The sequence below is a fragment of the Gallinula chloropus genome (assembly GCF_964237585.1).
Source record: "Gallinula chloropus genome assembly, chromosome: 1".
NCBI classification, from domain to species: domain Eukaryota; kingdom Metazoa; phylum Chordata; class Aves; order Gruiformes; family Rallidae; genus Gallinula; species Gallinula chloropus.
Genome location: NC_140085.1, coordinates 117,667,328 through 117,694,001, shown reverse-complemented (window position 1 = coordinate 117,694,001; position 26,674 = coordinate 117,667,328). Strand labels below are relative to the sequence as shown.

Sequence of the window (26,674 nt, the reverse complement as noted above, 5' to 3'; positions counted from 1 at the left end):
AATACATGGCTGGAAAACATGTCTCTCCATGCAGTCAACTGAAGAGAAGTAGGTCTTCTGCTTGGTTTAGACCCCTGTGTTGCACTGCCCAAATATGACACTATGTTCCAATGTCAGAATAGCAGCATTGAACTGCACTCCCTGCAGTTAATGTCTTCCAAATGATCTCTAATGCAATTCATACTTATTTGAAATACTGCACTTTAGTATGTGCTGTAGAACAGAATACAAGAGACCCTGCTGTTCTTGGGTTTCTCAGAGGCATTCCTTTGTTTCAGGAAAGGTTTATGTGAAGAAGCAATGATTATTCTCAGTAGAAAAGAAAGCCAGTAAAGAAGAGAAGCTTCTGGTCAAAACAGATGCAAAAGGCCTCAGTAACAGAGAAAAATGTGTCTTTGACTTTCAACTTCATGATTGAAATTATTTCTCACTGTGCTGTTAAAAGCTGAGGGTGTGTCTCATGGACACCCTTGACCATGCTGGAGGAAGGTTCTGCTGGTACTGCAAAGCTAGAGCGCAGCCAGCCCAAAGGAGGACATGCCTGGAAGGTGAAGGCACACAGATTACTCTATAAGCGACCCACATGTGGTCTGCAGCAAAGTACAAACTAATGTGTAGAGAGGAGAGAAAGAAAAGAACTTTAATATGAGAAACAAATACAGAGATACTGACTGATTGGTATTTTTACTGTCACTTAGATGTGTGTGCTACTTAGATAACCGATTTGCTTAAAATCAGAGTGGAATAAATCTTAAAGGGTACATAGGATTACTGAAGCATTGAGCTTGGAAAAGCATCCTTAAAAATACAGTTAAGAATAATTATGCCACAAAATTAAGACCTAGATAAGCTTTCAGCACTCTGAAGCTCAAATAAATTTGTCTAGTTTAATTCTATACAATTTCCAAACCTGGTAAAAGTCTTTTTGAAAAAGAAAGGAGAAAAGAAACCTTTTTCATCTTTAAAGGGGAAAAATAATGAATAATTTCAAGTGAGAAGTCAATCCTAGGACTTTGAGATCTTGCTAATGCATTGTGAGCAGAGAAAACAGTGAAATTGGATAAATAAATGATTTGTTATAAATTATTTGTAGGGAATGGTGCATCTTCTAGTTACCTGTCTATCTTGCTGTCTTGCATTTATAATGATTTCTTCTGCTGTTGTTGCTACAGGACCTCTTCAATTTGTGAGGATTTGTTCTGGTTTCTCAACTGGGTGAAGATAAATAATCTTGGCATATTATGATCTAATTATAGAATGAAAAACCACATGAAAGACGTTTCCCACACAAATAAATGAAAAGTTGGTCATTTGCTCAATTGTACAATAGGAAGAGAAGGTTATAGGGCTGAGAGCTGAATATCCGTAAGAATATTCATGAAATGTTCTGTTTTCTATGTTTTCATCCAAGAGGAAACTAAGCAAGTGGGGGTTGTTCAGGTTTTTTCCCCCCACTACTTTGTGAATGTGTCTCTCAGTGAACACTGGAGACTCATACAGTGGCATTTACAATCCTGGATATCCAAATCAGGCATCTAAATCCATACCTCCATGACTTTAGAAGTGGGGAGCTTAAATAGTTTCTGCAGCAATTGTAACATCCCACTCTTCAAAGTCATGTATTCATATGTCAACACCCAGACAGCAGCACAGAGCTCAAGGTATCCTAAGGATAACCTTTTTTTTTGTCTGGACCATGAGAACAGAAGGATGTCTCTTTGGTTGTGTTTGATACAGGATGATGAAGAAATACAAACTAACAAGCTGATAAATACATGCGTGTCTGAAATGTGAAATGTGATTAAATTGATATCTTTTTGCAGAACAAGTTGCTCTTATCTGCCCTGAAGTTGTGCTGATAATAGTAATTTTGTTTACTGTGAGAGGACATAATATTTTATTCCTGCTCATGAAGAGGGAGGACCACATAAAGACAACTTTTTTTCCCTCTAGAAGACTCTAAGTGGCTTGTGATGAGAAATCTCAACATGTAGATATTGTTTCATAGAATAGCTCAGGTTGGAATGGATCTTAAAAGATCATCCAGTCTAACCTTTTGTCGGAAACAGCCTAGCTGAGATTATTGCCCCTTGAAAACCTCCTGCGATGGGGACTCTTACGTCCCTATGAGGTTGTTCCATTGAGTAACTAGCTTGATAACTAAGAAACCAGAAAACACACCTTATGTTACCTCAGCTTAATACCTCTTGATGTTCCTGTGTGAACTGTTTGTGTTTACAATGTTGTGTGTTCTTGTAGAGAAGGCTGGGCTGGCCTTCTCTGAGTCAACATCAAGGTTCAGTTATAATTCTGTTACAGTGCAGAAAACTATACACATGTTGAGTGTGATTTCCCAGAATTAACATCTGGTAAATATAAAGTGTTTATGACTTCTCTACAAAATATTTCATATGGCCTGGGATGAATGTTCTTTGGGATTCATCTCATCCACTGCTAGTCTAACAGAAGCACAAAAGTAGTCACAATATATTCCATAAAAGCAAGATGTTTGGTAGATACTGGTAGCACGGTTTGATTTCAGTCCAATTGTACTTTTCTGGGCAACTCCCAGTAAATTAAATCTCTTTTGCACAGGCAAGTCCATTTGAAATGCATGATGGATAGATCTACATAGAAGAGAGATGTGCATGTGAGCGTATCTGAAAAAGTTCCTTTAAACAGGGATGATTTCTGAGAAGTTAACAAATTTGCCTTGTCTTGGAGATTTAACACCATAAATGCTATTCAGAAGTGTAATGAATCACCACATAAACACAGGCACACTGGTATGGTAGATTTACATGCGCTTGGGAAAAAAAAAGACACAGCTTTTCGATCAGACTAATGGCTTGGAAGTAGCTTCAGGAAGAGTGCTGGTAATTGCATTTGACGGTCTGAATTGATGGCTGATGGCTTGTAAAGGGCAATGCACTGGAGTGATTTCAGGGAGCTTTTAATAATGCTTAGCAAATGATCAGGCTGCACAGGCAATCGCTTTGTAGATGCCAATATTCTTTTCCCCCTTCAAGTAAGTTCAAAGCATAGAAAAAATAAAAGAGCACAGTCGGCATATTCAGTCAAGATCATCATGGAATCCAGAAGAAAACCAACACAAAGGTCAGATTTAAGGAAAAAGTTTGATACAGACAAAGAATAATTGTAATTTTCACATGATGTTTGGAAATTGCTTACGGATTCTTCTAGGATCCACTTTCTGTTTATAGTTAAAATGTTGTAAGTCTTAAAACGCACTAAATCCTAATTCATGACCAATGTTAAGGAAGACACAATCAAAGTGGTGTTGCCCAGCAAAAGGAGCAGTCTCCAGTTTCTGCTTCCTGTCTGTGGATGCAAATTTTGCAGTACTTTTTGTGTCCTTCTCCTCTAAGGGCAAGTGGCAGACCTCATGGATGTCCATAACCCCTTAAAAGTAGAACTCACACCCTCTCTATTATCTCTCATGAGAACTGAGAAGAGCTTTTACTCTTTTTCCATTTAGTCATTTTGTGAGAAAAACTTACTACAGTAGCTGAAAATCCAAACTAAACTAGGTCAGTCACTTCTCCAGACGATCCAAGGTCAAGAATATTTAAAATATTAATGATTTTTGAATGCCTCAACTTCAGAATTACTTGTAATACTCAAAGCAAGTTTTTTGTAAGTCATAATGCTTAACAGAGATCCACTTAATTGTATGCATTATGACTATTTACTATCATGCTTTGCTCTCACAATCTTAGTTTTAATTTTCTAGGTTTCCTGTTGCCAAAAGCAAAGCTAGAGAGACTTGTAGGTACTGTATTACATGTAGGGAATAGTCTGGGGAACAGTACTGGAATGGTCTTAGCAAAAAGGAGCTATAGCATTATATACAATATGTAATAACATTTTTATTTCTGATGTATAGAAGGTAAAAGATTTGCTAAGTAGCGGTGGTTAGCAAATTGGAGTATGCCACTGAATGAGGTAGATTACTCGCTCACCTGTGAACTGATAAGACCATTTCCTTTCGTTAAAGGTCAGTAGAAGACAACCTAGCTTTGTGAGTCCTTATTGTCCCCAGTTTATTTAGATGATGGACTGCTGGGATATTAGATATTAATTTTTACTAGGAGTTCATAGGCTTTAAATCTTTATATGGTCATACATTTTGCGTGGTTTACAGCTTTGTTCTGTTGATTCTGAGAGTGGAATAGCACCTTATTCCAGAAGAAAAGCCCCCTGTAGATTGCCTTTTTCTCAAAAGCTGAATAGAGAGGGTCCACCATAGATTGCAGTTTTCAAGGAATTGATTGTGAATGCTTTTGGGTGTGAGGACAAAGAGAGGGTTGCTCATGAAACCTTTAGGAAACTCTAGAAATACCTGTGCCAATGCTTAGACTCATAAAATTATACAATCATTTTGGTTGGAAAAGACCTTTAGGATCATCAACTCCAATCTCATGTTATTGGTTTGATGGGATAAATGTGTTATTGCACAGGCTGTTTTTACACACGCTTTATGTCTCTGCAGCTGCAAGAAAAATTGAAGAGTGAGCCTCTGTTTTCTTGTAGTCATATATTCTTGAGGTTTACATTTACATGTTGGTGAAGAGATACAGTGTCATTAGTTATTACTAATCAGTAAGTGTTAATAGAAGTGTTGAGAATAGGCTGGAAATATGTTTTAACTTTCTCTGGTGGTAAAACTGAGGTTTGTTTGTTTGCTAAATAATACTGGCTTTGTTTTTCATTATTTTTCTTTCTTAATAGCCTAAAGATTAGGGTGTTATGGTTATGAGCAAGTTATTTTGACTGTCGACTTCAGCTGCTGCTTGGGTGCTCATGGTGGTTTAGCCCTGGCTGGAAGCCAGGCACCCACTAAAGTCTCTCTATCATTCCCCTTTTCAGCTGGACAGGGGAAAAAATATATATATCAAGAGGCTCAGGAGTTGAGATAAGGACAGGAAGAGATCATTCTGCAATCAGTGTCACGGGCAAAACAGACTGAGCGCAGAGTAAAAGGAAAAAAAAAAGCATCTAATTTATTACACTACACAGACATACACACACACACACAGTGAAACCAGAGCTGGATAATGAGAAGTAAAACTAGATCTTAAAAAGCCTTCCCCCGACCCCTCCCTTCTTCACAGACTTAAATTTATTCATAATTTTAATTCCCTTCTCCCCCCCGCCCCACCCTCCCCCCGGAGTTGCATGGGATGGGGAGTGGGAGAATGGGGGTTTCCGTCAGTTCCTCATGACTTGTTTTCCTTCTTGGGGCAGGAAGTGGGGGGAGGAAAGGGCATTCCTTACACTCTTCTCCTGCTCTAGCATGGTGTCTCACCTATTGGAGACAGTGCTCCATGAACTTCTCCAACATGAGTCCTTTCCCACAGGGCTTCAGCTCTTCACCAACAGCTCCAGCATGGGTCACTTCTGTGGGGTGCAGTCATAAATCATAGAATGTCTCTCAGTCTTTCAGGCCCAGACTGCTCCAGCCTGGTCCCCCACAGAGCCACAAGTTCCCCCAGCAAACCTACTCCAGCATGGGCCTCTCTGTCTATGGGCTGCAGGTCCTACCAGGAACTTGCTCCAACATGGTTCACAGCATCTTCCATATGTCTCCACCTAGTCCACCGTGGGGCCTCCCGACGAGCTGCAGGTGGGACCTCTTCTCCCCATCATCTTCCAGGGGCTGCACCATGGTCTTCTCCATGGACTGCAAGGGAATCTCTCCTTAGCCGCCTGCAGCGCCTCCTCCCCCACTTCTTCACTGACCTTGGTGCCTGCACAGTTTCTTACATCTTCTGACTCCCTTCTCTGGTGGAAAAAAGTGGCTGCTTGTATTTTTTTTTCTAAATGTGATTCCCAGAGGTGCTATGACCATTGCTGATGGGCCCAGCCTTGGTCAGAGACAGGCCCAGCCTTGAGCCCAGCTGTTACTTCCTCTCTTGGGTCTGCAGAGAGCTTCTAGCTGCTTCTTGCAGAACCCACTGCTGCAGCCCCATCCATCCTCCACCAGAATGCCAACAAGCAAAATCCCAACAGTACTGTTTTCAGGCAAGATGTTTTATATGAAGGGAACTTTAGTGAAAATGAGAGAAGGAACAACCCTAATTTGTTCCCAAATTAGGAAACTGTCTTTAATCCTGAGCATGCAAAGCGAAGCAACCTGCTCTGTGCTCAGAAAATGACACACAAAGAAGAGTCCGAGGGAAGAAATCTTCCTGAACCCTACAATTAATGATCAGAAGATCCAAGTCATATGATCAACAAAATAGGATACAATACATGTTGAGAAACAGTAACAGTTTTTGTTTGAACATAGTGCCCCGAGCTTTACTTCATAAGCTTTCCAAACTCCCAGATCATGTTACACAGTCACTTCCATCTCTGCCTCAGGTTCCATCTTGAAACAAGTAGATATGTCTACTTCTGTCTTTGGGAGGCTCTCCATCTTCTTCAAATCTTCTAATCTTCTCCAAATGTCTAGACTAAGTTTTATTCATGGATAGTTCAAAGCCATTAAATCTCATTCCAGTAATGCTCTTTCCTTGGTTTATACACCCAAATATATTTATCTTGTTATTTACTCTAACATTACTATTGACACATTTATTACTACCTTTAGGTGCATAAATAAACCAAGTCTTTAAATTTCCCTCTAAAAGAACTGGTTCTCTATTTCCCTAAGCACTTATACAGCTTTTTTTTATTATTTTATATGTCCTCCTCCTTATTCAATGGTACTACTGCTTCCCTGTGTCTACCAAAACTCCTTATCTGTTTTATCTTATAATCCTATTAGGATAATTCATGGCTGTATCTCTCCGGGAACTAGCAGCAGTCCTAATCTCCATCACCACATCCGTATTTCTCTCTATCTCCATCCCTTTAAATTGATGGACCTCTATCTCATTTCAAAAATCCTGGTCATTGTATAGTTAGTTACCTCCACCACTTTCAGCTTTCTCTTTGTTTTCATGAATATGCTCTTCTTCTCAAACTGAACATAAAAATAACGCTGCTTTTAAAATCAATGGGAAGGAACACAGACAAGGTAGCGTAGAGTAGGGTATGGTCATGTAGTGTATTCTTCTGTCAGCCTTTGTAACTAAATTTGATAGAAATAGTAGCACATTTATGCCTCCTCTTCGAGATTATGACATTTTCATAGAGTGGATACTATGGGCACAAGATTGCTGTGTGCATACCTGACATTGTAAATGAGAACTGATCCTGTTCCTGTGCCCAAAGAGTGCAATTAAATGCCCACATGTTCAGTTCTTAATTTCAGTCTCATTTTAATCTCTGGGAGCAGAGAAAAATCCTGGGGCTGGAAATTGTGTTCCAAAATCTTTTCAATCTCTGGTTTATTCTACACTTACAAGAACCAAAAATAAATGAGGGACTTCATACTTTCAGAATAAAGCTTCTCCACATCCAGGGCCAATGCTAGGTATTATTATTTAGAGTAAGCATCAAGGATGTGGGGTGGGTTTTTTAAATAAATTAAGTGCAAAGTATTTTTTCTTGTGTTTTTGAACACATTCTTTGAGACATCTGTGATCACTTCTCCACAAAAATGGGAAGTGGGACACGTGAAAAATATCATCTTGGTTTCTGAGAAAAATGTGGCTATTATGACATGAAAATTACTTTAAAGTTGAAAAAAGAGTAGAAAATGTACGCTTTACAATTCTGAAAGAATGAGTAGTAGGAAGTTTTAGGTCTCTCTACTAATTTTGTAAGATAAAGTCCTAATCATGTGTTCTAGGAATTTCTTAACTCAGAAGCTTTTTAGCACAGAAGGGAACAGGTGTGTCCAGCAATATACAGAGAAGTAATTCCATTATAAAAGTTTGATCAATTCAAATAAGGAACCAAAGCTCCTTCAAATTCTTAGCTGGCTTCACGTGTGGAAGCAGATACCTCCAAAGGAAGCCCCCCCAATGCCATGCTTCTCAGCTGCCTTCCAGGCACAAAAGCATAGGGAGTGGGCTGCTCAGAGGGAGATGATGGGGCCACAGCAAGGCATCTAACTCGTACATGATTGCAAAGTCTCATAGGAAAGACAAATGCTCTGCTTTTTTTTCTGAACAGTCTTTTAAACTGTTTTGACCTTTTGTATTTTTAGTCATGGAATTTACTGTAGATTTCCTACACCCGCTTTGAAACTGATATTTTTTGTGAATACTCTATCGCCTAAATTTTCCATCTTCTGTCTATCCTCAATCAATCTAGTTTTCACCTTCTAATAAGGTATGCTGTTATCTCTTGACCTGCTAATTTAAAAGTCTTTCCTCTTATCCTTCAGACTGCTGTCACGTGTCTTTATAAACTTTTCTGTCATAAGCTAAAGTTTTTGGCTGTTAAAGCTACTGCTGTAAAACTGGGCTTCCAGCTCTTGAATCATTCTTGCGGCTCTTCCCTGAATCCTGCAAAATTTTCCACATTAAAGTGAGATTCACTTTTTTCATATTTGTTTTGTTTTTTTTTTTTTTTCCCCAGCTGCTTTGATAGAAAATGTTTTCATAAACAGAGCAGAGAAAGCTGCAGAGTTGTGAAATCTTCAGGTCTATTTTTCTGAACTAAAATTTTATTTGCACTCCACCTCCCTCTGGCAGGTAGTGGGACTTCACTGAATTTCACCCCCCAGCTTCCTGTCTGTGAATAATTTTTCCTGTTCTTAACTTCAGTTCATATATTATACATCTCATCTATAATTTATCATAAAGAGGGACCTTCTATTATTTATCACCTGCATGAGGACATGCATGTGCACACATGCATATATGGGATACTTTCTTAGATAAAACTAAAGATTAATGTATAAATATTTAACTGAGGATATAGTCTAAGAAAACATTCCTCCTATAAGTTTGGGAAATACTTTTTTCAGCAACTCTAATATGTATCTCAGGGTACAGTCTTGTAAGAAACCAGTGATGCCTCTCCAAAGAATATAATTTCATATTAAAACTATGTTCTACTTCCGAGTATTCCATTTTTTCTTCAAAACTTATTGTCTTTTAAGAGCTAATATTTACCTTAAATATAAGTCATATTTTAAAAAGAGAGAGGATTTTTATTATAATTAAGCACTGGAGACTATTTCAATTCTATAGACTGTGTGCCTTAAACTGGGACTAGAACACAGTGAGATGACCAGCACTGCCCAGAAAAATATTACTGTCTTTCATTTAAGACTTATCTGTTGTTTAGAAGACAATCTGTCGAACAAGCTTAAAAATATGGGCTCCTCAGAATATTGGCCTTCCCATACAGAGTAAAATTCTATGAGAATTTTGCCTGAAGAAGGGGAGAGGGAAGCCTGGCTCTTACAGAAAATGTTTGTCATTCACCACTCCAGCAAATACTCCTTCGAAACACAGAACTGGCATATAACTACTTATTCTCACACCTTAGCCAGCCTGAAAGAGCAATATTTCCTTCTCATATTAAAAGACCTCTATGAACTTTAGCAACCAGAATTTATTTGGTACCTGCTATTTCTGTCATCCAAGTATGGTGAAAGGTGTTTAAACAAAGGTTTATTGTGCCACTGATACTTGAGGACTGCTGATGCAGAAACAGCAGCATCTGAGCTGAAAGGCAATGTTGTGTTGAAGTCATCCATTTTTACATACTATGTCCCTAGAAAAAATAAGCGCAGATGACATTTGAAATGGCATTAATCGCATAGCTTGCCTCTGAATGTTCAGGTGTTTCCAGCCCCTATTTAAATGGGAAATTATTCTAGGAAATTTTAGCTGAAAGATATCTCAGCAATTGAGAAAGGGCTTTTTCTTGTGGGTGTTGTTTTTTGGGGTGTTTTGGTTTTTTTTTTTTTAGTTGGTTGGTTTTGGGGGTTTTTGTTTTTTAAGGTAGGAAGAAATTCATTAGTGAGTAGCTTTTACCTTTGGTAATATGACTTTCTTTCCCCATCCCTGTTTTTCCTGGTGACTTTATAGAGCCCAAACAGGCCTACAGTACAGAGTTCTTGTTACCCAAGTGGACTCATGTCTCTCCTTTGTCACCTATGATCTCATGGGTATACTCTGCAGAATATGCCACAGAAGAACTAGCCAGGTAATAGGAAAATGAGTACAGAAGAGTTTCAGCTTTAATATCTCATTTTGAAAGATTAGGTCGAAGCAAGTCAATGTAACAGGTTGGTCACACAATCAGATCACATCCAACCATTTAGAATTAATTATTCAAGCCTTTCTTTGTGCTCTTGTCAATTTGAACAGAAGAGCTGTCAGCTGTTGAGTCTCTATTGAAGACTAGCCTCAGATCGTTATTATTGAACTGCTCCTTACTAGACTCTGGGGCCAATGCTACTGTCAGATAGAAAAAGAAATGAAACACAGTATATTGACTTTTGGATCTTTTGCATATTATTTTTTTTTCTCCTATCGTCTGTGTTCTTTGCTCTGCAATGGCTTGTGGTTTGTACAGTGCTCCCTTTGCTCCAGAAAGAATGCAAAGTCAACAAGGCTTAATTTGCAGGGATTGCATATATGTTCCACCTTTTTTTAATGAAAATGCTCTAGGGAGGGAGATAATGTGTCTTGACTGTGGACATGGTGTAGCATGCAAATCCTCAGGTCAGTAATAGAAACTCTGGGGTCTGCGCTTAAGAGAATTGGAGTGAAGAAAAACTGGCTTTCTCCTGGGAGATAAAGACTGTGAACTATGAAAGCAATAATGTTGACCCAAATAACAGTTCCTCAAGAGATTGAACCAATGCAGAATTTGCTTTAGAATAAATGCCATACAGCTGTCAGATTTCGCTACATTAATTTTCTTTTTATAAGATTCGTTTATGGCTGTTCACATCCTTAAGCCATTGGCTGTGTAAAAGACTATACCCAGATTAAAGTGGAATATCAAGAAAGAGAAGAAAAAATAGTCTTAGTTCAGAGCTTTTTCTTCATTAATTTTTTGCTGCCTGTTTTTGAAAAATAGGGATAATTATTTTTAAATGTTCTCATTTGCTAGTAACACTAGTATTTTTGAATGTTCATGTGAAATGTCAAGTTCCAAAAACTGCATTGTGTTTTCTCAGAAAAAAAAAGAAGTACATTGAAACAAATATCCTTACATAAAATGAATTTGTCCAAAAAAAAAAGTGTACTTTTAGACCTTCTGCATTTAAAGTGCTGTGTACAGAGAGTCACATCTCTTTTGAGGCAACTGTCACACAGAAGAAAGAGCAGTTCACTGTTACATGACTTTAAATCCCTTTCAAGCCATGTTCTGATGGTTTAAATGAGACACACATATATGGTTCACAGAATTCATAATGCTCTTCTACTTAAAGGTGCATTTTATCCCATTGTGCTAATCCTTTAAAGACAAATTCTGTGTGTGTAGTTGGCCTTGTTGTTCTACATCTACAGTTGTGCAAGAGGTCATGGATGTGTCTGACTTACAGTGTGTGCACTACAATGGCTGCACTGCACTCAACATTGATTCAAAGTGGACACTTTAGGTTCTGCCCACCTTGGGTGGACTGAATGTGCTGTATACGTGCAGGCAGTTCTGTGAGGTCAATCCTATTTAGACAACTTTATGTTGCTTGCATTTTCTGGAAATGCAAGAAATGTCAATTATATAGATCTTCACGTGTAAATTTCATTAACATGGTGAAGGCCATCTCTGCTAATGTCATATGATGCTGACAAGCAAGGTGACTCTGTGACTCAATATGCTCTTTAATGGCCTGTGGAGATAAAGAATGACTGCTCAGGAAAACTGCTTAGAGTTCAGGCAATGCTGGGCTCCTTCTGCTTTGACTTTTTATTTTAATTTAAATCTAATGCTATTATTCTTCGAAAGTAAGTTTTAGAAATGGGAAAAAGCAACTTGTGTGACATTCAGCCAACACCTAATATTAAGAAGATGAGTTTGTAGTAGTTTGTTCTAAAACACAGTCATGTAAAGGGTAAGAGTCTGATGTGAGGCTGAAGGAGGCCCTCCTGTTGAATCATGAGGTTCAGAAAGGACCCCTTGCTTTCTAGACTCTTTCGTAGAAAGGAACCTCAGTGCAGCAAGGTCCAGTCTTGGTCCCAAACTTGGTCAACAATTTATGTCTATAGGATTATATATAACCACATATCAGAGTCCACATTTGCCTGTCAAGAGTTCCCAAAGGACGTCCACTGAGAGTTTCACAATGTGGAAACTCATAGAAAGTTTGTTAAAGGGACAGACATAAAGAGTTCAGAATTGCCATAGATAAGTGCACTTACTGCAGTAGAGCTGATATTTGACAATGGTTATAATTACAATGGTAGCAAAATATTATCCCATATATTCTCTCCAAAAAGGTGAAATCATCTTTGCTTACTAAGAAGGTGTCCCTGTCTTGGGTGGAGGTGAAGGAGCACAGACGATTGACTGCCTCTTTGTAGCCTTCAATTTCTTCTACCTCCCAGGAGTAACTTCCTCAATACCCTTTATAGCCCAATCCTAGCGGTTCCCTCACAGGGTTGAAGTTTCACATGAGTTCAGTGGAGAGTTAAGTACTATTCTAACCCTCACCATTCTATGTTTAGCATATACTCTGTTTAGCTCATTAGCACATTTTGGGGTGCCAACTTTGATACTCTCACTTCATGGTTAATGATACAAAAGGTCTCACTCCAGGCACCATGACCTTCAAAATTCTGTGCAGAAACCATCTGTTTATTCTGCATTCTCTAGCCAAAACAGGGCCGTCTCCTTTGGCTGCATCTCATACCAACCTTTTGGATCTCCATCCATAATGTCTGTAGAAGAGATAAACACGTACTGGTGTTTTTAGCTTCTTTTGAGCAATTCCCACTAACACTTAATTCCCTTCTTAACATTCCTCATTTAAAAGAGCCTTCTAGTGGCTCTTGCTGCTTTATAAATGGTACCATAAAATCCTAAACCAGAGTTGTAAGCATTAACAAAGTAGAAGTTTTTCATTATTTGTAGAAATATTTATCTTTAAGTGCAGGAAAATGAAAAGAATGTTTCCAATAGGCTTGTCTGAGACATTAACATGGCAAAAGGATATAGTTTCAAAACAATTTATTCTGATGTCACCTTACAAAATGAGAAACAGTGAAACACAACAGGTAAGGCGTACGTAGGAACATTCCTAACACTTCAAATAGTAGAATAGTAGTAACATTTAGTTCATTCATATTCAAACTACGTCTTTGCTGTGTACCTACACAAAGTGTTGAGTAGTATCTGGCAGGTCTTTCAAACGCTGCATGTAAAATAAGGAGTAGAAAGGATGTTTTTATGCTCAAAGCCCAGGACTGTGATGCAGGATTCCCAAATCTGCCACAAACATACAAGGCAATGTTAGGGAAATCAATTAGCTTTATAATGTCTCAATTTACCAATCAATTAAAAATAGGCAAATGATTAAAATCACCTTAGAAATATGTTTGGGCATATCTGCATGACATTCCTGATATCCACAAATCATGATCTCTGAGCAGTCCGAAGAAGGCAATAAAAAAAACCCTTTAATACTTACGTTTATTCTAAAAGAATGATGCTTGTGATATTTTTCTTTGTACTGACAATCTAAGCAAAGCAATCTTTATGAGAAGGTCTGGCACTACACATCCTTCCTAGTTTAATCTGACATATATTTTTTTAAATTAAGTTGGATTGAAATACCCCATAATCTTGAGTTTATGCTTGGCATAAATAACACTGTGAATTTATTCCATGCTAAGAACTTATATTTACTGAATCCTTTTTAGTGTTAAAAAGTTTGTTTCTCAAAGATGTCATCAAGGAGCCTGTGTTGACAAAGCACAGAAAATAAACAGCATGATAGGACAGCATAACACAGAATATTTCAGTTGGAAGGGACCTATAAGGATGATCTAGTCCAACTGATTGCCACTTCATGGCTGACGAAATGTTAAAACCTGTTGTCAAGGGCACTGTCCCAATGCCTCTTAAACACTGACAGGCTTGGGACATCAACCAAATCTCTAGGAAGCCTGTTGCAGGGTTTGACCACCCTCTCGGTAAAGAAACATTGCCTAATGTCCTCTCTTGGGGCAGCTGTGAAGCGTTCCCACACATCCTATCACTGGATCCCAGGGAGAAGAGCTCAGCATGTCCTTCTCCACACCCACTCCTCGGGAAACTTTAGACAGCAGTGAGGTTGCCCCTCAGCCTCCTTCTCTCCAAACTAGAGAAGCCCAAAGTCCTTAGCTGTCCCTCACAGGACATGCCTTCCAGCCCTTCTGCCAGCTTTGTTGCCCTCTTCTGGATGTATTCAAGGATCTTCACATCCTTTTTAAATTGCAGGGCCCAGAAATACAGTATCTACTTACAACATTATAATATAATATATTCAAAGTGCTTCTGATCATGGAAATGTTGTAAGGATTACAAAACACATAAAAGGTGAGGTCTGTAGTACAGTCTTGGATCAGATCCATAGGAATTGCTTGCAGTTATTCCAATTTAAAATCAGTGAGTTTTTCTTTTTTTTTAATTCAAGCAAAGTGTATTATATGTGTTGCTATCTTGTGTAACACTCATTTGCTGTTTTTCTAATGTCCCTTTATGGGATAAGTTCACTGGATCAGGATCTGCAGACAGTTTGTTTCATTATACAGTACGGAACAGTATTTATCTCTTTCTGCACTTACTACTGTCATCTTGATGCTCAATCTCTTCTTTTTAAAACATTGTTTCATCAATTGTTACGATGCTGTGCATAGGAATCCAGTGAAGGTTCTGCCCGTTTCCTCATACTGAGGAAAATGTCTATCAAGTCCTAAAAGATGGAACTCGCTTGTCAGGAGACTATTTCAGAAAAATATTAAGTGTATGAGTGATACTCAGAGCAGAAAGAAGTTAAAAACGCAAAATGTATTAAATGGAGCTCTGTGCCTTAACTGTATTGTCTAGAAGGGTAAACCAATGAGAGAAGTAGGTTCAGGCCATATTCCATGGCAGGGTACCTTTAAAGTGGATATCAGCATGCATGAGAAAGGACAAGTTTCTAGACGAAAAAGTAGTATGCAGCTAGGGGGAGGGGAAATGCTTTAAAGGGCTGTTGTAAAGAGACTCCAGAGACTTAACATTGTTGTATTCTTTGGAAAGATAGAAATTTACATAAATAATTTGGCTTTTCTTCCTCTTACAAAATTATTCACTGAACACTGCATTCTATCCCCAAGAGACTGGACAAGAGTCTCCAGGGAAAATTATTTCATTTTGTTTTAATTCCTAGTAGAGTTCCTTCCTCCCATAGTTAACATTTGGAATATTTTTTTTCCAAAGGACAATAGGTTTTACTTCTTCAAATTTCATGAAGAAGATAATAACTTCTTCCCAAGTCATTATTCTGAAACCAAAATTAACCTGTTTAGGTTTCCCTAATTTCTCACTCTTAGAATGAATCATTATGTGAAAATACCATACTAGAACGTACCCCATGATGCTTTGTCTATTAGTTACTGCATATCCCTTCAATAAAAATTCTGAATACTTAGATGTCTTCTGAGTCTATGAACAGATTTTTTCATCAAGGGAAGCGGGTACTGTTCTAAGTTTCTCATAAAACTGTTCCTTCAGGTTGAGATGCTTCATTACCTTCCCAGTTACCTGCAGAATAAATTTGGCTAAACATGCGGGGCCACAGAGCTGCAGCTGCTCTACTTAATGTAGCATAATATTTATTATTTGCAGTTAGTCAAAATAATTCTGCTGGTGGTGGCACTTGTAATCTTGTATGTGAGGCTGTGATTTATTCTGATTGTGTTGTCTATAACAGTATGTATTGTGCATATACAATGACTTCAATCCTATGAATTACTAAGGTGCACATTTGATGATGGTGACATAAAGCAACTGCTGTTCAGGGCAAAGGAGGTAGAGGTTCTCCCTATACCTAACAAGCTTGTGTTCAAATTTACATGCAGATAGAAGGAGAGATGGGTTACGTTCCTTGATATCGTAAAGCATAAGTTTATCTGTGCTAAGCCACTGGTCAGCTGCAGGTTAATTATTTACTTGGGATGCACCACCAAAAGCCTGAGAGAAGAAATTTTAATCCTCCAGACAGCTCCATATATCATGGGCAAAGTTGAATCCTCTTTAATCAAAGCCCCTAAAACTAGACGGTGATTTAAAATTATCTGCTTTCTTTCTGGATGAAATAAGGAAAGCAGCTTCTACAGCAGCATGTGCAAGGACCCAAATCATCTAAAACTGTGGTATTAAAGATTATGGCAGTTTTATTTAATATCTTGGAAGGCTGACAGATAACAACAGTGGGTAGAGAACTGTAGCTGCTCATGCCTAATATATTCATGAAAGATTAAGAGGGCGAACAATTAAATATAAACATTATGTGATTAGTCATGTTTATACTGTCCAATCATAAGGTAGTAACAATTAACATGACCAGCCTGTGTACACAAAAATACAGCTCCCGCATTTCTTTCTTTTTTTTTCCTTTTAAAGAGCATGTTTATTCCCCCTTTATAAAACTTGAATGCTGCATATGTAATGTAAGTGGAATTGGTATGGACAATTGCCATGAAATACAATTTTGCAGTCTCAGAAACATGGAGAGGGCAATAAAATGTGTTCTGATTTCTGTAATTTGTCTAACAATCTGGTTTTCAGAATGGCCATTATGCTAGTATCCAAACTTATTCAGAAAATGATAGCACTGTGCGTATAATAGCACTAATGCTCACATGTCCTGCCTTATTCTGTGAATACAGAAACACAAATGAACTCATGTTACAGTTGAATTTAAAGCAGCCAAAAGCATGAATACGGACATCACCAGCTTTTAGGACCTGTTTGTTTTTTGACCACTGTCTTCAGGCCTCATCCTGTCTGAATGTGAACCCAACATAGTACCACAAGTCTTGTTCCTTTGGTAATGTTTCAAGTGACTCAGCAGATAATCTCAGCTCAATTTAAAAAAGCCCAAACTGGATCTTCATTTCCCTCACACCCTCTTCTTCTTTCTGTCTTCTCTTTTTTGCCCCCTTTTTTTTGTTTGTTTGGTTGGTTCTTTGCTTGCTTTCTTTTTTTCTGTTGCTTTTCCCCTTTCTTTCTCAATTTTACTCACCTTATGGTTCTACATGCAAGAAATAGGACTGTTGCTTGTCTTAACTAGTAATATTGCATGCTGAACATGAAGGGAAATCTGGAAACTATAGCTAGGACAGCACTTAAAGCTACATGACACAGTAAGTCATTTTGGAATGGAGAAGTAAATAGCACAATATCTAGATTTCACTAAATTAGTTTTCTTTGGAGAGATGCAGGAAGACATGGTTGCCCCCTGATAATCCTTGCAGATACAGGTGCAAAATAATAGCAATTCTGTGTTAACTGTTTTTCTCTTTAAGCTTTTCCACTTTCAGTGATCAAGATGAATATATTTCATGACCTTGCTCCTTTCCTCTACTGGCATTTTAGAGAGATGGCAATGATGGTTGAATTGGAGCTCTCACACTTTGAGAAGATCTGACCTTCACTGGCCAAGGGGCAGGGTGGCTGATCAGTAACCAGTTTACTTGTATACACTATTCCAGACTGAGCTGCCACCAAAATAGATGTTTCTTGAGGAAGAACATGACTGAGATAGAGGAGGTGATACGGGTAAAAAGTTATGGTGTAATGAAAAAAATCTATCTTAGTAAAATAGAAAAATACCTCACGTGAGGCTGCTGGTTTGTTTTATGAATTCCCCAATTTAATTCTGGGAAAAAAAAATTTCCAAAGAAAACCCAAACAAACAAAAAAATACAAACAAATAAGCAAAAGCAAACCAGAAGGATAAGGGAAAATTCTGGCTGCTGTGGAAGTTCAGACCTGCAAGCTCAGTCTTATGATAGAAATACTGTGAGCTTTGAGGAGCCTGGAACAATACGTCAAACAGAGCGGCAGAATCCTTTGCCTCAGACAACCACTTCCTATGGCTTTTATATTTGTTTTCTTTTTTCAGAAAAAAATGACATGATCAAATACCTGCATGAGTAACATCATACCATTGTGGCTTTTGGGAACGTTTTACTTACAGAAAATGAGTCACACTTAAGGTGGCCTCTCCATTTATCAAAACCCAGATCTATGAGAGACAAAGACCAACCCATGTAATGCAAATAAGCATTTGGTTCTTCAACAGGTATGCCTGAAGGGTGGAGCTGGTGACACTAGGGAGGGCTAATTTCATTGTAATTGATTAAGGAAATTCGTTGTCCTTGGGCTGTAGGGCACTGCTGTGGCTTCCCTCTTGCTCCTGTTCTCCTGGAAGTCTGCTGCAGATTGTCACATGTAGGTTGAATGGATTATGTGGTGGTGCTTGGAAAAGTCAAATCCCTACCTCCCTCTTTCCCAATACTTGTCTTTTTTTTCTCACCTAATCTTTGGTTTGTGTACCAACATCTTTTACCAGACTGTGACTTCAGGGCACAGTTTAAGCATGGCTGCTTCTAGCACATTTTCCATGCCCAGAGCAGCAGATTGTTTTGCTTTGAGAATGATGTTGTAGTAGTGCTATAAAACTGAGTTATAGGTTACTCTCTGCTTCAGCTCTGTGGGGAGGTTTCTCCCCTTGCATGCACAGGTCACGCTAGAAACTTGCTTAGCAGAAGCAGTTCTATCCAGTGGAGGTGACAAGTACAGCTGATAAAAGTTTATTTGTTCTATATTATCATTTGGCACACGATTAGAACAGCCATCTGTTCTCTTAATTTCTATCAACCCAATTTAGACTGCAATAACATAATGCCGTTAGATGTATTTCCAACAAAGTGAAAATCAAATATGGTTTTTTAAACCATCTTGAGGGTAACATTGCCCCTATTTAAAGACTACCAGTATGCTGGGGGAAAAGGGCATGATAAAAGAATAATTAATGTCACAATTTTAAAATATTCTCATTTTCATACAAGAATATTATGCACTAATTCCACAGGAAAGTGTTCACATTTTCTTATGAATTATACATGAGAACAATTTCACATAGGAAACCTAAACAGAATTATTTTAACTTATTACTCAGACCTGTAAAATTTTATTTTAATCTCTGATATTATACTGTCTAATGGAAAGCATTAAAAACCTTACATAAGAGCAATTTCATAATTGTTAATGTGACTTCTTCTCACTTAGAGAAATGAACACATGATTTGCTAATGCAGCTCAACTTTAATGAAGTCATTAGGTTATTTTGGGCACGAGTCAGCAGATCGTAAAATTAGGGGTGTGTTTCTAAAATGTCATGAGGTTTGGGGCCCTTAGTTCAGATTGGTCAAGCCTAGATATGGCCCAGTGTCCTCCCCCTCTTTCCTGTTTGTACTCTTCAGAGTCTTACCACTTTGAAATACCTTTTTTCCAATCAATTGTTTTGGTAATATCTCATATGGAGACAAAAATTTGAAGTTTTGATTAACGAAAGAAATTTAGATAAGGGAAGACACACTGACAAAGTGTGCAAAGTGTTCAAACACTGGTGTAAATGACAATATGGCTTGGTGAGTTATCTAAGGAAATTGAATTGTGTGATAGAGGTCTGATTTGAAGATACACTTTTTCAGACACTCAATTCTAGTGTCAGACAGAAGGCTGTATCTACAGAATGGGGGAAATATGTTCTCTTAAGTGCATGAGTGTGAAAAGGAGTTTACTGTTTTCAATTAATATCTGAAGCAAGTTAACATTGATAAGAGGACCACGGATGTGTAAGTGGGAGGAAAATTTTTCTAGAGGATAGGGGTGGCATTTTGCTTTCATTATTGTGGTGGCATTTTGCATTCACTATTACCACACCCATTACTGAACTTACATGCATGATCGCAACTTGAAAAAGAACTTCAAAAACTTGTTAAGCTGTTGCACAAAAGACTACAGGAATATTTCAAGATATGAATAATTCACAGTAAATGATTTAGGAAATTCAATCTGTATAACTAATTAAGGAGAAAGATGGTTTAAGAGGTAATTTCCTCATGTTCTGTAAGTACTTAAATGGGCAGAAGATTTCTGAATGCAGAGGAAATCTTTAATGAAGGCACAGTAAGATCCAATAGCTGGGGTCAAAACCAGATAGACCACAAACAATACACTAACTTTCAAGAGTGAGAATGGTTAACCATTGGAATAATTTACCCAGGGGTATCACATGCTCTCAGCTTACAAGAAATCTTTAATCATGACTAAAAAAAAAAAACCCTAGAGCTTAACTTCCACATATGGAATTGGTGCAGGAGTTAATGGGTGAAACAAGAAAGGTGAGAATAAATGATTCTAATGGTCTTCTTAGTCCTTAGATCTATATTTTTTCTCAGTCTTGCAGTGAGGCAAAATTATGTGTTATCGACAGGGAGGATGTTGGAGGAAGAATTATGGGTTAAATTCCATTTTTCCACTGACTTGTGTACATTGATCCATGTATCTCATAAGCTTCTCAGTAAAGCGTTTAAAATTTAAATAATAATATATTTCTATGCTTGCCCACCTCACCAAGGCACAAGTAGTAAGGGTTCCTAACATCCTTTGAACTATTTGACTGAAATACGTGCTACAGATATCGGACCAGGTTTTCAAAGGCATCAAGCACTGAAAGCCAAAAAAGACGTAAGCTTTCAACATCTCTGAAAATCAGATGCTGAAATTATTATAATCAAGTTTTCAAGGCATTAATACAAACACTACTGAGGAGAAATAATAAATGGGAATTATGAGCTATATTTTGACAGCGTTCTTTTTTAATTGTTGTGAAGGAGGCTTCTCTGCCTTCCTCCCTTGAAGCCTGCTTGCAGCCAAACAAACAAAAAAGCTTCAGTTTATCTGAAAGGATGTTCCATAAAAAAAAAATAAAATCCTTATTTGGCATATTAAGTAGGTGAGTCAAAAAAATTAGACTTTGTTACAGCAAAGCAAGAGCGATTAAATTAAATGCGCCTCAAGAAGAAAGCACTCCCCTCGATCAACAGGGCAATAAGAGCTTGTCGATCCCCATCCTGCTGCATTTCTAAACACTTTTTGAAGTACAGAAGGCAGAACACTCAACATTTTGGCTTTGTCACAGCTGACAGCCTGTCGGTTTTAATGAAAATGCTCTCCATTTAGAAGATGACAGAAATTACATGCATTTCCCCTTTTATTTTTCTGTCATCTTTTCTGTCTCACGTTTTTCCAGCAGAAGGAGGGGCTGGTTATTAAAGCATTACATAAGTATGCAAAATATATTAAGAAGAAGAGAGGAAAAGGAAAAGCTTTAGCCCTGCAATTATACACAATGTGTGTTGGTGAGAAATGTATACTGTGGGATAACATCTGATGTGTGGCAATAACTATTTACTTTTAGCTATCTTTAAAGAGGGTGAGGCAAAAACCTCTAGATAATGCTTTAAGTGAAGGTTTTATTATACAATTGCCTGAGTAATTTCCAACAGGAAGATGATCTAAGCAGTGTTAGGTAGCTCAAGCATGTTCATAACTTCTCTAGAAAATATAGCAAGAGAATACTGAAAAACTGCTTGGCCCTGATCAGATTTCACAAACCTCGTGTAGTAAGTGTCAGGCTTTTAATAAGGGCACACACTCTCATTGACCCAGGTGTACAACTGCATCTGAGGAAACTCGCTTCCAGGACTGAGGGAAGGCTTCATTTGCAAATACACATCAGTACTATGGGACTGGGAAATAGCCCCACAAATCTATATGTGTTCTTCAACCTGGCAGTAGCCACTCAGCATGTTTCCCTGGTTTCAGTTTCAGAGCAAGCGTTAACAGCAATAACATGTACAAGGTAGAAATACCAAGGAAGCAACCTTTCCACGGTTTTAAGGGAGGCTCTGAATTTGGTCTTCTAACAATTTCTGGGATAGTTGCTTCAGGCTTATCCTAAGACAAGAGAGAAATTTATTTATTAATGATGGTCTGTGTAGACTGTATCTCAAAATTGTGCCGAGGATCTGAAAAGAGCAAGAGCTTTAGAAATTATAGAGAAAGAAACTAGTTTTTAAACTTTGAACACATTTTCATGATCTTAAACTTGTGCATACTAGTGGTCTCCAACAGTGGGACTTTGTAGAAATGGAATATGTTTGTTTAGCAAAGGTGAAACTGGATTCTGATAAAAGAAAACTACATGAAGCCATTATACAAGGAGCATGTTTCTGGCTCTCAGCTGTTTGGGTTCCACCTGCATGACATTTAACTCTCTCCCTGCTGAAACCAGAACAACATAGGATGTGCAGATTTACTGGAAAGACCAAAATGGTCCTGACGCTCCCAATTAACACCTTTTTATGGGTTCCTTGTCCTGTGATGTAATAGCAACTGTGTAGCATCTCCACCACCATCCACTCCTGCATAGTTTAGTAACAGAGTTGGATCCCAGCTTGAAAAAATCTGATCTAAGTCTTGATCGGCCTGCAGAGGACATGGTCGGCATGGTGTACACAGTGCTGGTTCAGCAGCCAGACAGCCCCGCCAGCCGAGTGGCATTGCTGCTGTGGGCAAGCATACGTCTGAACTGGCTACGCTGTCTGAAACAGAGCTGGTTAATGCTCACACAGCTGGAAACAGAAGCAAGAAGAGATTGCTGTTGCTACATACCCATCATTAACCCCAAGTAAAGTCCTTAAATGTGATTCCCTGAAGCTGTCATTTTATGCTGCCTATAGACTAAGGGAGACAACTTGCTTTAATTACCTGTAGTCCTCAGAACGTATTTCTTAGTAAAAGTAGATTTTCTTTATGAATATTTCAGTAGTGCAGAATCTGCATGTGACACCAGAAGTCAAACAGCCCATGGTTTTCACACCAGAATTCTAAATATCCTTCTATCCAAGAGTTAGGAGTAAAGGTAAACCTTGCTAAAGGGTACAGGTATTGTATTGAGTTCCTACGTGACGAGGAGGTAGGGTGGAATGGGACAAGTATTTATGTCCAAGTAACTGGGGACTATGAAAAGGAAGAAATAGTCAGCATAGGACATGACATTATATGTAGGAGTTACAGTGTGAGAATCAACCAGAAGAAACCCCAGTGTTCTCTGACCAGTGGGAAGTACCTCTTCTGTATGCATCATTATAAGGCTGCCTCCCCAAGAGGTGGCAGGACTCACTCTTGCTGCAGCTTTGGAGCTGGGCTGTGTGACTGATAGCAGTTAACATATAAATCTGTGACTGTTAAGGGGGGTCATGGGCACCTGCCAGCGTGCTTGCAGACTGTGCTCTTCAGTTGCATGTTGCTAGCTGTTAGCTGGCTGGTATTTGTAAAAAAATTTGTTAGCATGTTTGGTAAAGCCAAACTATTTTTTGACTACCAAATATATAACTTATTAGTAAGTGAGAAGGTAGGTAAAACATACTTTATTGGTTCATCTTACTTACTTACTAACTTTCCATATAATTTCCTCCAAACATTACAGCTAACATTAAAATATAAGATGCAAGATAGCTTTGCTTTTCTCTTGTAACCTCTCTGATGCCATATTTCGGACACCTGGCTGTGAAACCGAAATGTTGCTTATTGAGGTGCTTTTCCTACTACACTCAACAGTACATTTCTTTATAAGTAATTTCTGTTGAAACACAAGCCTTTTCTATGCAAGCAATTAAATTTTCAGAGACATATGAAGTCAATATAGCCTCTGTACAAGAAGAAACCTCACTAAACTGTAAACCCCCTTAGGCTGGAATATACTGCTGCTCATGGCTGAAGGAAGAGTTCTTGATATCCAGTCCTCCTTCACACCTTCCCTTGCGCAGCTCTTGCCCTTAAATAGTTCTGATCTAACTGCTTCCGTGCTTGTGTCTTGACTCTCAGGAGAACAGGCTCAGCCAAGACACGTCATCAGTGTGGTTACTTTATAATTCAGTATGCATACAAGAATGAGAGAGGTGGGCTGATGTTGCTTTATTCAGTAATCTGCAATAAGGGTCAGTCCTGTCCTATGACATTAAATGGCTGTTAATTTTTTTTCTTTTTTCTTTTCTTTTAGATTATGGTTTAAAGGAGATTGCACTCTGTAATGATACCATTTCCTTTCTAGCTTTTCTCTGCTGGATTGCTTTCCCACTGATGTATTTGTGAGCAAGCACCCTGACTGCACTTAATTATTAAAAAGTCATTGCTCAAATAGCCCTCTGAAGAAAAGGAAATATATCTTACTGCATATTAGAGAATATCAGCTCATAATAGGTTTCATCTTTGTGTATTCTCCCCTAATTTGGAAGCCAGGTATATTTTATAATACATAGGTACAGATATGCATATTGTTAAGAGCTACCAGCTGCTAGAGAAAAAAATAGAAGACATAAAAAAGAAGATATTAACATTTTCTCTGGTTTAAAAGTTTTAGAAAACCATATATGGCTTAGACCGCAGTATTTTTTAAGCAGAAACAGTGTCCAGGTGAAGCCCAAGTTGGCAATTCATTCTAACAATATTATCTCCATTAATTGTAATATGGGAAAAGCTTTAGATTAAACACGTAGCATGTAGATGTTAGCTTTTTTATGTCCTTGCTTGTAGAACATGTGTTTATAACAGAATGGAGACAACTGTACAGATGCTAAGTGATCAAAACTGTACATATGTACCATGATGTTTTTCATATATAGCTCTTCAGGACCCTCCAGCCTGTGTAACTCAACCCCCAGTGGTAACAAGTAGAACACAGGAACAACCTCCAGATATTTTAAACACTGCAAATTCTTGTGTCTTTCAGGACCTAGATTTCTCATCACATCCACGGGAGCCTTGTATATTTTAGACGTACAGAATGAAGACGGGCTGTACAACTACCGATGTATCACAAGGCACAGATACACTGGAGAAACACGACAAAGCAACAGTGCAAGACTTTTTGTATCAGGTGCTCCTTTACATATCATGTTAAATTAAGTATTGCATATGTCTCTCTCTAGCGTGCTAAACTGGCAAGGCGGGTTCTTGTCCCCCTGTGCACTTACAACCAAGTCGCCTACCACATGGAAGAGATAAATCGTCAGCTGTGAGCTGCTGCTGCAAAATAAAATGTCCCATGTTAAAATCCCTTTTTCTGTTTTTCATCTCTTATCAGATATTTCCAGAGAGCCTATAAGGTGCACTGGCATTTAGTAAAGTGATTTGTTTAGTAGGTTTAGAGTACTTTATGAAAGCACTATGGATGGGATTCAACCCATTAAAAGTAGACTTGGGCAGTGCAAGTGTCTAGTCACCTTAACTTCCCTTTATAATGAAGGAGAGAATCACTTTTAGGAGTAGTTTATCTGACCTACTTAAGATGCCCACTTTGGGGTGAGATGAATTAGCCCATAGTGCCTATTTCTCTCTGTTACCTCTATCAGGAGCTCAGGACAGTCAGCTCAGCTGTAGCTATTTCCCCTGCAGAAGCAGAAGTCTCAGGTTAGCTGAGGTGCATTTCAACTTTCCTTTTCAGTTGTCATACTCTTTCTCCAGGGACAACAGTATCTTCCCCTGCTTCCAGGAGGGATTTCTAGCCAGAAGGGGTACATGACCTGTCCCAGGCCACCCTGGGTGCTGCAGGCAGGCAGGAGTGTGAGCTGGTGAGCTCAGACTCCCAGGGCAAATGGCCTTGTGCTGAAGGTAGGAAGATGAGAAGGTAGATGGGGTATTTTAACTTTTCCTTCTTATTGTAAATCATGTACTGATTGCTCTGTGTGTGTTATGGACTACTGTTGGGTTCCCCACACATGGACACCAAATAGGGCTGTCAGTACAAGGCTGTTCCAATCCGACCTTCTCCCTGTTTTGTCTCTCTGAGAGGAGGTGCCAGTTATGGGTGAGGTGAATGAGAAGGATGAGCAGACCCCAGGCCTGGGTTTGCTGCTTGCTCTTCAACATCTCTTCCCTGGATTAACCTGCTCTATCCCCCCTTCCTCTCGTTCATTTGCTGCGTTCCTGTAACTCTCCCCCATGTTTCCATATGAGCAAATCCACAACTGTGTTCCCAAATCCATAGATCTAGCTGAGACTGTATCCCAGGCTCTCTCTTCTTGCTCCCTGTATCTTTGCCTCACAGAAGATATGCCCACCATCCCACTGAAAGCCCCATAGAGTTTTTTCTCCTTTTCACTGTTACTAAGTTGGTCTAGAGATCCTAAACCTAAAGATCAGTCAGGATGTGGTGACCTTGACAATCTAGCAGTCAGTGGGGTCATTTTCCTTTTAACCTTGTCCTCTTGTCTTTCTGTTAGGAAAAAAAAAAAGTAATCTAGTGATTAGGTCTCAGCTATCCATGCTTCATCCGAGAGCCCTAAGGGAGACAGAAGTGGGCACATGGGTTTGCATTAATAACATACTTCCTGCCCTCCTCCAAAATGGACATTACTGAAGGATTCTGTAGCCCTCTGAGCACACAAGTCAGTACTTAACATACTAATGATAAAAAACATAGCATGATTGTTCAGGTTTAGAATCACTTACCAGTCAGATCCAGAAGTTTTTCTCTTTGGTATGTGTCTTCTGTGAGTAAAATTTGTTGCTGCTTTTCCCAGCCAGATGAAGTAGCTTTCCAGCACAATGATCTGCCTGTTTTGTTCTTATAAGGATAGGCAGGGTCCTATTCTTCTAGCTGGCTCCATAATATGGTCTGTTTCCGTATTAAATCATGCTAAGGCTGAGCTAGTGGTAACATAAATAAAATCAGGCTTGTAGCTTG

The 26,674-nt window shown here is 38.6% G+C and overlaps 1 protein-coding gene across 1 annotated transcript in view; it reads left to right on the top strand.

Moving 5' to 3' along the window:
* The window catches only part of DSCAM (DS cell adhesion molecule), a gene marked incomplete at both ends in the record, with an annotated part of 461,919 nt that overhangs the window by 255,912 nt on the left and 179,333 nt on the right, over positions 1 to 26,674 (top strand). Inside the window, one exon of the mRNA XM_084272693.1 lies at positions 24,719 to 24,865. Coding sequence (XP_084128819.1) covers positions 24,719 to 24,865 — 147 coding nt within the window. The remainder of the gene's footprint in view (positions 1 to 24,718; positions 24,866 to 26,674) is intronic.